General features: G+C 47.9%; 1 protein-coding gene across 1 annotated transcript in view; it reads left to right on the top strand.

Annotated features, from left to right (window-relative positions):
- The window catches only part of Cacna1b (calcium voltage-gated channel subunit alpha1 B), a 166,376-nt gene that overhangs the window by 116,327 nt on the left and 36,889 nt on the right, over positions 1-13,160 (top strand). The window contains exons 24-31 of the mRNA XM_052181770.1: positions 374-480; positions 3,057-3,153; positions 4,696-4,856; positions 6,862-6,999; positions 7,351-7,552; positions 7,814-7,978; positions 8,913-9,023; positions 9,381-9,464. Of these exons, the coding sequence (XP_052037730.1) occupies positions 374-480; positions 3,057-3,153; positions 4,696-4,856; positions 6,862-6,999; positions 7,351-7,552; positions 7,814-7,978; positions 8,913-9,023; positions 9,381-9,464 (1,065 nt within the window). The remainder of the gene's footprint in view (positions 1-373; positions 481-3,056; positions 3,154-4,695; positions 4,857-6,861; positions 7,000-7,350; positions 7,553-7,813; positions 7,979-8,912; positions 9,024-9,380; positions 9,465-13,160) is intronic.

Here is a 13,160-nt window from a genome sequence, read left to right as displayed (position 1 = left end):
TCACTGTAACAGAAAAGACAGAGTGAGGACATGATGGTCTGATAGCTTGTTCTTTCTCCTGAGCTAAGCTAAGGTCTAGGCTACGTGAGTTTTCTAAGGGAGCACGTCCGTGATTAGAGAGGAGGTGGTAGGAGACACACCTCTCACCACAGTAGAGCTTTAGGAAAGGGTGGAGCCTATACTCTGTAGGGACATTGAGGCCAGGCCCTGTTGATGCCATCTAAGAGTGTGAGCTGGGTTGTGTCCCCTGTGAGGGTACGTAGTGTCATGCACTGCATTGGACTCAGAGCCGAGCCCCTCTGTGGCTGAGGCCTACCTCTGCCTCTCTTTTCCTCTTGTACTGCATACTCTGATGTCCACTTATCCCCTTTAGATGATAGACTTGGGCCTGTTGCTGCACCCTGGGGCCTACTTCCGGGACCTGTGGAACATTCTGGACTTCATTGTTGTCAGTGGAGCTCTGGTGGCATTTGCGTTCTCGTAAGCAAACCTTACATCTGCTCTGATCAGAGGGCCTAGCCAGAACTACAGTGGGGTGTAGGAAGAATGGGCTCGTGTTTGGTTTATAGCTCTGTAACTGTGCAAGCAGGGCTGTCCTGCCTTCTTGGGGCTGGAATGTGGTTCTGAAGACTGTTCCTGTTCTGTTCCTGACACTCCCTGTGGTCTGGGAACTGGCTGGGATTTGGAGCACCTGGCTTGCTCCTTTGGAGCCTGCCTACCTGCTCTGAGGTGACTGCCTGAGTGAGGGATTGGTGTGTTTTTACCCCAACTAGTAGACATTTTTGTTTGTTGGGGTATGAGACTGTTCTCTGACTCCTATCTTGGTGACCATTAGTTTGGTGATATTGGGACTAGACCCTCCATGGGAATCTAGGTAGGGCAGGCATAGGTGAGGTAGGGAAACTGTGGGGTGAGATTTAGAGACAAGACTGACCCCAAAGGGAGGGTCGGCCGGTACTTGTCTGGCCCTCAGGTGGGCCAGTGCAGGCTTGTGTTCTGCCTCCCACACTGACTCTGTTCTCTTTGTCTTCTCGATGCCGACTCGGGTAGGAGCTTCATGGGGTAATGCCTCCCTCCCTTCATCTTGCCTTACAATCATGGCACGCCTCTGGCCCTTCATCATGGCCTCATGCCTGCTCATCACCTCCACCCTGTTTAGGCTGCATGCTTCCTCTCAGGAGCCATCCCCAGGCCTTCATTCCTGCCATGCCTGTGGGGACTGGCTGGGGGCTGGGCTGGGCTGGGCTGGGCTGGGCTGGGCAGGGCGGTGCAGGGCGGGGCTGGGTAGGGTTGGGTTGGGTATGGTCAGCCTTTGTAGGGAGGCCCTCAGTGAGCGGGGTGTCTGTGTAGGTGTTAGAGGCTTGAGCACTGGCCTAGATGACAGTGAGGGATCTGAGTAGGAGTGCCAGCAGTGACCACAGTCCATGATGCTGGACATCCTGAAGTGTTTTCCCATGTGGCTACTCTCTGGAAATACAGCTTTCTTTTCTCCCTCATCCATCCAGTTCCCTTCCCAGAACCTCCCAGTGTCCCCTCCATGGGCTCCTCCATGAGCCCTCTGTCTATGACAAAGGAAATGAATTGCTAGAGTGTCAGCAAGGACCCTGGGGAACTCCAGGCAGAAATGCCAGGCACCAAGATCACAGTAGGAAAAGGATGGGTCTCAGGCTGTGGCCTCTTGAGTGAGCAAAGAGAGGAAGGCTTGAACCCCAAAAATGGCCTCCAGTAGGCAGTTCTTGGAAGTCTCCCTCCATTGTTTGCCACCCTTCCTGGCTATTCTGTGCCCTGGTGTACTGGAGATGGGTTACGGTGGGCACTGGAGGTGTTAGGTGGAAAACAGGCCAGTTTTGTTGATTGTATAAAGAGCCCAGCCCAGGATAACTTGCAAGCCTTCTCCCCCAGCCTCCATAGTTCTGAGATTCTAGGTTGCATTTCCATGTCCAGCTTTAACGACAGTTTAATCTGATTCTGGGGTGTGGGGCTGAGGAAAGGGAAGTGCGGGGCCATATCTTTCTTCCTGTGAAGGAGGCCTGGGATATACAGCTGCTTTGTATTCATCCTAGAGTTTTGTTGGCGCCTATGGGAAGCCATTGGGCTTAGCCCTCCTTGCTCAGGGATCTAGATGGGCAGTGATGCTTGAACTGGCCAGGATAGGGCTCTGTAAGCAGGAAGCCTCTCCAGCCTTGGAGGCCTGGCCCCCAACTGCTGATTCTTGCTACCCCCAACCTCCAACAGGCACAGACAACATTTGTGTCTACTCTGGTTTGCAGGGGGTTTTTTATCTGGTTTTCTAATCCTGGACTTTTGAGCTCACGGCTGGTACCTGGAGTTTTGCCTATCTGTCTCCCTGACCCGTGTCCTCTCTCCTGTTCCTTTCTTGGTCATCTTGGTATCTGGCAGCTTCTCTGGGTCTGTCTGTCTTTCTCCTTCCTATCCCCTAGCTATCCTTTCCCTGTCACTTTCCTCCTCTCCTCTCCCTCCTCTCTCAATCCTTGCCCCTCTCTTCTCCTTTCTTTTTGACCCCTCTCTTCTTTCTTTCCTCTCTTCTCTCTCTGTCCCACTCTACTGCAGTCTCCAGCATTGTCTCTGTGTTTGAATGTTTCTCACTGTCCCCCACTTCCCCTTTGGTCTTGAGGAGTAGTCAGGTGGCCTGTGGGGCAGACGCCAATAAAATCCTCATAGTGACAAGCAGGTCAGTGGCTCCTCTAGTGTCTGATGAAGTTCTAGTGTAATAGGCAGGCTCACAGACCTCTCCTCTGCCGGTTCAGCAGTGTCTGTTAGCAGCCCTGGGCAGGTGGAAGTAGCCATTACAGCCAAGAGCATGGGCCTTTCCACTGGAGAAGTCAGCTTCCCTGTTCATCAGCTGTGCTGCTCTGGTTTGGCACTGGCCCTAACCCTGTTCTCAGGCAGCCATGGGAAGACATCCTGCACTGAGCCCTCTATCTGGAGCCTGAGACAAAATGCACAGCACCTTATTAGACAGACCGAGAAGGCTGGTCAGAGCTGGACTCACGCCAGCACTCTACCCGCCGACACCAGCCACTTCTCTTTTCTAGAGGATCCAAAGGGAAAGACATCAGCACCATCAAGTCTCTGAGAGTCCTGCGAGTCCTGCGGCCCCTGAAGACCATCAAGCGGCTGCCCAAGCTCAAGGTTGGAGTCAGGGTTGGGGATTAAGGAGTGCGCTGTCCATGTACGTGTGGGTAGGCCGGTGTGGGGTGGGTGCACCGGTGTGGGGTGGGTGCATGTGTCTGCTGTACGTGTGGGTAGGCCGGTGTGGGGTGGGTGCATGTGTCTGCTGTACGTGTGGGTACACCGGTGTGGGGTGGGTGCATGTGTCTGTTGTACGTGTGGGTAGGCCGGTGTGGGGTGGGTGCATGTGTCTGCTGTACGTGTGGGTACACCGGTGTGGGGTGGGTGCATGTGTCTGCTGTACGTGTGGGTACACCGGTGTGGGGTGGGTGCATGTGTCTGTTGTACGTGTGGGTACACCGGTGTGGGGTGGGTGCATGTGTCCGCTGTACATGTGGGTACACCGGTGTGGGGTGGGTGCATGTGTCTGCTGTACGTGTGGGTACACCGGTGTGGGGTGGGTGCATGTGTCCAGTTTGTTCACCTGGAGGGCACAAATCTTGCTCAATTCTAAGACCCTTCTTAAAGGAGGACTGTCCCAAGCAGAGGACCTTCTTTCTTAGCCACTAGCACCAGGTGGGACACTGTGGCAGGACAGGGAAGAACAGAGATCACAGGGTGCAGGGGTAGATGCCAGGAATTGGAGATTCCAAAGCAGCTCCTGGGCTCAGTAAAGGAGGGCAGATGCTGCCGAGTTCCTGGGTGAGCTTTGACTCCGTTAGCTCTTTAAAACGTATGCAGTAGATTTTCAACATGCTGGACATTGAACCCCAGAGACACTAGTCAAAGTGTAAGGTAAAGGGAGCGCGGCTTAGTTCTTGGGTATGAAGTGATGTGTGGGGAAAGGCGTCGGAGAGGCTCTGGGCTAAGGAAGAATTTGCACTTGAGGCAGCAGGGAAAAAATACACAGCATAGGTGGCCTGAAGCACCCTTGGCTCAGGCAGCTGGCAGCATTTTGGGTTTGCTAACCAGTGTCCCTGGAGATTGCTGTGGGCCTGAGAGGCCAATCAGGTCTGGGTTCAGCGTGAGAGGATTTCAGTCACATCTGGATCCCAGAACACGTTCAAATTCTCTGTCCTGTGGTCCTCAGGGACACGGTCTCTTGTTATAGCTTTAGTCTTCCCCTATATCAATGCTATTGCTGGCCAAGGACAAAACAGGACTGGTGTACAAGGTTAGCACATGTCCTGGTGCAGGCCTGGGTCCTCTGCCTCCTTCCTGTGTCCTGGCTCCAGCCGACTGCTAGGCCAGTTTTCCCGGGTGTCCAGGTGGCAGGTTGGGTGCCTCCAGCCCACTGATAAAAGCCTGTGACAAAGACAGCTGTTAAGGTAGCTTGCGGTAGTGCCTTCTGTGGCCCTAGGTTAGAGAGCCTTAAGGGGTTCTTGAGTGCTTCTGGGAGTCTGGGCCTCCGCGGTCCTGAGGTTCTGAGCCAGTCACTGTCCGTTCTGTTTTGATCCCTCGTTCCCTTTCCTAGCTCGCTCCCGTCTCCTTCCCCCTCAGCTCCACCATGGCCTCTCCTGTGCGGGTCCAGCCTTGCATGGCTCTGTTCTCTTCTCCATGCAGGCTGTGTTTGACTGTGTGGTGAACTCCCTGAAGAATGTCTTGAACATCCTGATCGTCTACATGCTCTTCATGTTCATATTTGCCGTCATCGCGGTCCAGCTCTTCAAAGGGAAGTTCTTTTACTGTACTGATGAATCCAAGGAGCTGGAGAGGGACTGCCGGTAAACTGAGGCTCAGTCAATCTGAAGCTTTGTGCATGCCTGCTTCCTCCTATGACGTAATTCCAGCTCTGTGATGTGCCGCATCTTACGTGACAGCTGCTATTGGGCTTGCTTCTGCCTTTCGGTTATTGCAGTCAGTGCGGCCGCCAACACGTTTGCACAAGTTGTTGTTTTGGTGTGTGTGTGTTGTTTTGGTAGGTGTGTGTTGTTTTGGTAGGTGTATGTTGTTTTTTTTGTGTGTGTTGTTTTGGTAGATGTGTGATGTTTTGGTGTGTGTGTGTTGTTTTGGTAGGTGTGTGATATTTTGGTGTGTGTGTTGTTTCGGTAGGTGTGTGTTGTTTTGTTGTTTTGGTAGGTGTGTGTTGTTTTGATGTGTGTGTTGTTTTGGTAGGTGTGTGGTGTTTTGATGTGTATGTTGTTTTGGTAGGTATGTGTTGTTTTGATGTGTGTGTTGTTTTGGTAGGTATGTGTTGTTTTGATGTGTGTGTTGTTTTGGTAGGTGTGTGTTGTTTTGATGTGTGTGCTGTTTTGGTAGGTGTGTGTTGTTTTGGTGTGTGTGTTGTTTTGGTGTGTGTGTTGTTTTGGTACATGTGTGTTTTAATTTCTCTTGGATGTATACTTAAAGGCAGAACTCCTGATTAATATGGGAACTGTTTTACTATTGGAAGAGATGCCAGATGGTAATCAAAGTGGGCAAGTCCTTGTACATTTCTAAGAGTGCTAATTTCTCTCCATCCTTGCCAGTACTCACTGAGTACTTACTATTCTCATTGCTTTCACTTGTGTGTGTGTGAGGTGGTGGTGGTGCACACATGGCACAGTGAGTGCAATCATAGAGCACGCCCCTTCGTCCACCATTTAGGACCCAGGGATTGAACTGAGGTGGCCAAACTTTGCCACAAGCACCATTACCTGCTGAGCCATCTTGCCTGCTCTGATGCATTTATTTAGTTTATTTATCCTAGGAACAAAGTATTACCTCAACATGTTTTTGATTTGTTTTTTTTTTCTGATAACCGATAATATTGAGCATTTTTCATGGAATAGTTGGTCTTTCATATGACTTCTTCAAAAGAAATGTCTGTTCAGATATTTGATCCATTTTAAAAATTAGCTTGTCTTTTGGTATTGATTTGTCTTGTATTTTACATGTTCTAACCACAAATTTTCAGGTTGATAAAGATTAATAATAGTTTCTCCAATTGTTTGGATCATCTTTTCAGTCTCAGTTTCTTCCCTGTTTTTCAAGACAGGATCTGAGATGAAACTCATCACCTGGTCTCAGCTTCCTGGATGTGGATTGAAGGCGTGTACCACTACCCCGAGAGCACTCTTATTTTAAAAATGACTTACTGTATTTGTTTGGGATGGTGGTACATGTCGTCCCATCCATGCACAGGTCAGAGGCAACATGTGGGAGCTGGTTCTCTCCTTCCCTCACATGAACTTAGGGACTGAACTCAGGTTACTGTCTTGACAGTGTCTGTTTTTACCCACTAAGCCGGCTCACCAGCTCTCTCTTACCTTTTTATGGTGTTTTTTGAGACGCAAAAGTTTTTAATTTTGCTGAAGTCTAACTTCCCTTGCCCCCTTTTATTGGCATGTTTTAGTATCTAGCTAAGACTCCATTCCCAAATAAAGATTAACCATGTGTTTTTTTCAAAGACTTATATACATTTGATACCGATGTTTTCATTTTCGGTCCAGTTTTTTTCACTCTTAATAAAAGTTTATTATAAAAAAAAATTGCACAATGAAATCAACTAGTTTTGAAGTCTACACATCTCCATGAAAACGATTTGGTAGTCAGAGTGGCCTGATTTTATGAACTACGCGGTGAGGTTCCGGTGGTGGGTTTGCAACTATCTCACCGCTACCGTACAGAAGACTTCTCTTTCCACATGGAATGGTCTTGGTAAAATTTCAGCAAGCATTTGACTGTGAGTACATGGGTGTTTGCACTGATTGCCACTAACCGCCTCCGCCCACTGCCTCCCGTCTCCAGGGGTCAGTATTTGGATTATGAGAAGGAAGAAGTGGAGGCCCAGCCAAGACAGTGGAAGAAATACGACTTCCACTACGACAATGTGCTCTGGGCCTTGCTGACGCTGTTCACGGTGTCCACAGGAGAGGGGTGGCCCATGTGAGTGCCGGGCTAACCATGGGAGCTAGTTAGGCTCGGGTACACTGAGGCAGAGTCTGTGTGGTTTCCCTAACCCCATGATGAGGTCAGCTGTGGTATAAGATAAGAGGCCTGTCCCTGAGGCGCCCTGTCCCTGAGGCGCCCTGTCCCTGAGGTGGAGCCCTATTCTCTAGGTGCAGACCTGCATCTTGTCTCTGAGGACTGACCCTGAGGGCGGACCCTAGCCTTATCTCTGAGCTACGAGATGTATTGCACTCTTGAAGTACTGCCCTGAGTTCCATTCCTGTTATTCAAATCTGAACCCAAGCTCCCTTGAAAGCTCTCCTGAAGTCTGTTCTCCCCTTGGCTTAGGGTGCTGAAACACTCTGTGGACGCCACCTATGAGGAGCAGGGGCCGAGCCCCGGGTTTCGGATGGAGCTCTCCATCTTCTATGTGGTCTACTTTGTGGTCTTCCCGTTTTTCTTTGTCAACATCTTTGTGGCCTTGATCATTATCACCTTCCAGGAACAGGGGGACAAGGTGATGTCTGAATGCAGCCTGGAAAAGAATGAGGTAGGTCGGTGTGTGGGGCCCTGGTGCACAGGCGCTCTGGCAAGATCACCAGTCTCCCTGCTATGTGGGCGTGGCTTATGGCTGGCATAGGCAGGGCCTCTTTTTCTGCAAATAGAGACCGCAGATCAGTTGGGCCTACTTGGAGGGAGCTTAGCTGCCCCTGCTGCCTTCCTTCTCTGGGCTCCCTGAAAGGGCATGGTGAGGCAGTTCCAGCTGGAGTGGGCAATGCTCTTAGTTCACGGCCCCCTTCTCTCCCTACAGAGGGCTTGCATTGACTTTGCCATCAGCGCCAAGCCCCTGACACGGTACATGCCTCAAAACAAACAATCATTCCAGTATAAGACGTGGACATTCGTGGTCTCTCCACCCTTTGAGTACTTCATCATGGCTATGATAGCCCTCAACACAGTGGTGCTGATGATGAAGGTATGTGAGGCCTACCATGTACTTGCTAGGGGTTGTGTGTGAGGAGCCAGGGTAGACATGTTCACTCTCTCTCTCTCTCTCTCTCTCTCTCTCTCTCTCCCTCTCTCTCTCACACACTGTCTCTCTCTCTCTCTCTCTCTCACACACACACACACACACACACACACACACACACACACACACACACACATGCAGATATACACACACATATATATACACGTTCATTCTGTCTCTGTCTCTTCCCTCCCACACTCCTGCCACTTCTCTTTCCTATCCACTCTGGATAGGGAACTCATAACAGACCAAGTAACAATTCTACCAAAGTATGGGAACCAATAAATTTTTATTGGGGTTACCTATAGGATTTTAAGTGAGGGGTTCCTTGCAGAAACAGGGACGGAGCAAATGTGGCCGTGTCACCAAAAAACTTACTTCAACATAAGTTATGACTCCCAAAAGCTGTAACTGAAGAACTCTGCACAGCGTGCAGCAGCTCAGCATGTCTGAGAATCTCTTCTCTGACTAGCCTGGTCAGGGCCCCTCCCCAGGGACTTGTTTACTGTTTCTGTGATCCTGGGGAGGAACCCTTATGGATCTTGTCAGTTTCTGCTTTCTCAGACATAGGAAGTCTGCCTGGAGGGAATGTCTGAATTAGGAGGAGGCTGCTGTAAAACGGGGTGTGAGTCTTCTTCCCAGCCCAGGGGTAGGTTTCCTTCTGGCTGCTACATGTTGCCTATGCGGTCCATTTTCTCTGATTTGTAGCTGAGGCACTGAAAAGGTTATAGAAGACCTGGAAAGAGCAAGAGGAGGTGACCCAGATATGGGCAGATGTAGATATTTCTCTACCTATTGTGTAGTCAGGAAATTATACTGCTTCCAGTTGGGTGCTGGGGCTACTGTGTCCGTAGCCATCAGCCCTTGTTTCTCCGGGCAGTTCTATGATGCGCCTTATGAGTATGAGCTGATGCTGAAATGCCTGAACATCGTCTTCACGTCCATGTTCTCTATGGAGTGCATCCTGAAGATCATCGCCTTTGGGGTATTGGTATGTGCCTTGACTTGCGCTTTGCTTTTTGGTGAGCTGCGTTCTGGCATCCTTCCCCTTTTCTGAGTGGCCTTCGCAGCTCTGTGACACTGTGAGCGGCCCAAGGAAGAGCTGCTTTGCTCTCAGTTGTTTGAGTCTTGCCCTGCCTTGGGCTGGGTGGCCTGCAAGCCTGAGATTCTCCTTTCTGGACCTTTAGCTCTCACTTATGCCTTTACCCAGTCTGGAAGTATTTGCATGCCTGCTGTGACATCTGCTTGTCATTGGCCTTATGTTAAGCATCTGTCACCCTTGAGCACTACTACCCTTAACTCGTTGCCCAGGGAAGCCATCAGCACTGACTGCCCTCTTCTTCTCTAGAACTACTTCAGAGATGCCTGGAACGTCTTTGACTTTGTCACTGTTTTGGGAAGTATTACTGATATTTTAGTAACAGAGATTGCGGTAAGTAGCATTTCCTGTCCCTCATCCAGGGTCCAAAGTGACTTCCTTTTGCAGAGCTGTCCCCTATGTGTTTTCCCACTGTAGCTGCCTTATCATGAGTCCCTAGGAGTGTTGGGATGGGTCACTGTAACTGCTGCTCTGCAGAGATGGAATTGGATGACTGGGTGAGGGGTCAGCATTGCTTTCCTTAGATGATAATGTAGTTCTGGAGCTGGAGAGATGGTTCAGCAGCTAAGAACACTGACTGTTCTTGGAAGGACCTGGGTTCGATTCCCAGCACCCACATGGAGGCTCACAACCATTTGTAACCTCAAATCCAGGGGATCTGATCTCTTCTTACTTCCTTGGACACAAGACATGCACGTGGCACACAACCATGCATGCAGATAAAACATTCATACACATAAAATAAATAAATCTTTTTTAAGTGGTTCTCAGAGGTTTCAAGTTGGTAGCCTAACAATCTCCTGGAGCTCTGTGGTAACAGCTGACCAAGAACACTGGAATCTAAGATGTGCGTGTAAGTGTGTGCTGGATGTATTTAACAACTTTACATCAAGAATATATAAGTCAAACACAGGAAGAATTTGTAATCCAGAAAGAATTTATATTATCAAGACTCTACTCTATTTAGAGATTCTTCCTTTAAATATTTGATAGCTCACGCCTTTAATCCTAGCACTTGGGAGGCAGAGGCAGGCAGATCTCTGAGTTCAAAGCCAGAGTGTTCTGCAGAGTGAATTTTAGGACAGCCAGGGCTACACAAAGAAACCCTGTCTAAAAAACAAAAAAACAAAAAACAAAACAAAACCAAAAAAACCCCAACAACAACAACAACAACAACAAACCCAACAACAGCAATCAAACAAAACAAAAAAACCAAAACCAAGTCCTATATTGGGACATTAAACTCATCAGATTTCAGAGTTGGAATCAGGACACCCCCCCCCCCCGGGGGGCACTGGTGAACTTGATGTTGAACATTCTATCTCCATAAAGCACGTGTCCAGTGCTGTAGCTACTGTCTCACTGTTTGCCTGATTTCTTTCTTTCTTTCTTTCTTTCTTTCTTTCTTTCTTTCTTTCTTTCTTTCTTTCTTTCTTTCTTTCTTTCTTTCTTTCTTTCTTTCTCTCTCTCTCTCTCTCTCTCTCTCTCTCTCTCTCCCTCTCTCCCTCCCTCCCTCCCTCCCTCCCTCCCTCCCTCCCTCCCTTCCTTCCTTCCTTCCTCCCTTCCTTCCTTCCTTCCTTCCTTCCTTTCTTTCTTTCTTGGTGATGTATTTGATCCCCCAGAGGGTCATCTTTAGGCCACTGTCTTCTGTGTACTTCCTTTGCTTGCTCTGAGATGATGTTCTATGGATTCTGCAGTTTGATCTTGACCCTGTCTGGAAAAAACAAAACAAACAAAAAAAAAACAACACTAGAAAGTAATGAGGCTGAGACCTGAAGGTTGACATTTGGCCTTCACATAAATATGCAGATAAACACCTGTAAATCCATATACAAATGAACACTCAGATACTTGAAACCTTGTGCCCTGGGCACAAGACTGAGCATAACATCTCATCAGAGATTGGAGGGAGACTCTTGAGGCCCTACCTATCCCTGAGGGCCTATTGGTGGTTAACTGTTGCTGGGAAAGGTGTCATTTTCTTTAGTGATATAGCCATTGCAAAGTATCCCATGTTCTACTACATAACCTCTCGTGTATACTTATCTCAGCACCCCTAATCAAACTCAGTAGGCCGTTTACACAAAGAGGGCATGAAAGCAGGAGAGACACTAAGGATAGAGGACAAGAGAAAGAAAGGGTTAAAATGACTGAAGTTCACTGTACACCTGTTCCTAGTATTTAGAATAGTGCTTAACACTTGCTACATATTCAGTAAATATTTACTGAAAGAGTAAGACAAGAAAAATAATAAAATATGTAAGGGTTAGACAGTGAATAAGCAAAACTGTGATTATGCACAGATGATATTATTATCTATGGACAGATCCTAGAATAATCTAACTTGTTGTTTAGCAAGATTGCTAAATGTACAGTTACCTCATAATAAATAGCATGTGTCAGTCACATTTCATTATAAGGACAATCATCTTGGCCATGACCTTTACAAAGCATGATCTTTATATTTAAAAATCACTATGCTATAGTGAAAGGTAATACAGACCACTTACATATATGGAGCTATATATAATGCTAATTGGTATCATAGTTATTGATTTCCCCCAAACTAAGAGCAGGTTTAGTCAAAACACAATAACAATATCAGTGTTTTTTGTTTATTTGCTTCAAAAATTTCATTCTGCTTTAAAATGTACAAGAAAGTGCAGAAACCCTTAAGGATTGAGACTTATAGGAAGATGAACAGGTGTGGCTGTGTGGCCTGGCCTGGTTTGTCCCTGCCAGTAGTGAGGACTAAGGTAAAATGGAGATAATTAAGAACATTTAGATTAACTAGATCAGGATTAGTGTGGTAATCAATGGAAAGAATTAGGAACCTAGAATCAGTACTCTCTTCTGTATAGAAGCATGCTGTGACGTGGTTGACTGTGGTCTGTAGGAACCCCTGGGACACTTCAGACACTGGTGTGTTAGGTGGCCAGACTCGGTGTCTCCCACTCCTCTCTCTCTCTCTGTCTCTGTCTCTCTGTCTCTCTCTTTCTCTCCTCCTTCCCTCCTTCCCCTTCCCTCCCTCCCCCTCCCTCCCTCTCTCTCCCCCTTTCCTTCCCTCTTCTCCTTCCTCTCCCCCTCTCCCTCCCTCCTTCCTTAAATATAACACTAAAACTTTACAATTCATAAAATAAATACAGAAACTTATCCCTAAGATCTTGGGATTAGATTATTTGTTAAACAAAATGTAGAACAACCAGCAGTAGTTGGAAGGAGGGCCTTCAGGTTCAACTTCTGTTCACTACTCTGAACAAGGGATAGCAAGAGGTGGTGCTATTACCGTGAGCAGGGAGTATATAGTCTTGTGTTAAAACATAACTTGGGCTTCTATCTAGAGTAAGCAGTTTTGTACAGGGGTATAAAATGATCTGGACATTAAGATATGCATCAAGCTGCTTTGTTGGGAATGAAGCAGGTAACTGTCTTCACTGGGCTCTCCCAGAAGCAGCCTAAGGCTAGAGTTTGGTGCAAAGTTTTCATTTGGAAGTTAAGCTAGGGAATACTGGTAGGGAAGCGGTAAGTGCTGGAGAGCGGAGTGGCCAGCCACAAAAGGTATTTGCCAAAGAAGTTACCCCACAGGGAGTTCCAAGCAAGAGTGAACCATACCTAGCATTCTGTCAAGCAGCAAGGAAGTTGATGGAGTCTTTATCAACTTCTGTTTGTTACTAGCTAAAGGTTCCTAGGGGATAAGCCAGGGATTATCCAACTTCTGGAAACTCCCCCAGTCCCCCTCCCCCCAGGAAAGAAGTGAATCCTGTTTTGTGTTTTAGCCCTGATACGATGAGGTCTCCGAGACACGTATACTGCATAACTTTCTGCTAGGAGATAGGCTTTGGAATTGTGGGGTGAACTGTGGACAAGAACCTGTTGAATTCTAACTATTATTTGAAGACAGAACAGTAGGTGAACCAGCTGTGGCCATGAAAGATGAAGCAAAGTGACACGAACTGTGTGGTCTAAGCACTTGGGAAATGGACTACTATGACTAAAACTGGAAAAGACATACGGTTGATGCGGTTGATG

The sequence above is a fragment of the Apodemus sylvaticus genome, chromosome 5 (assembly GCF_947179515.1).
Source record: "Apodemus sylvaticus chromosome 5, mApoSyl1.1, whole genome shotgun sequence".
In the NCBI taxonomy this organism is placed as follows: Eukaryota; Metazoa; Chordata; class Mammalia; order Rodentia; family Muridae; genus Apodemus; species Apodemus sylvaticus.
Note: the sequence above shows the minus strand (reverse complement) of the source record. Positions and strands in the feature narration are given on the sequence as shown.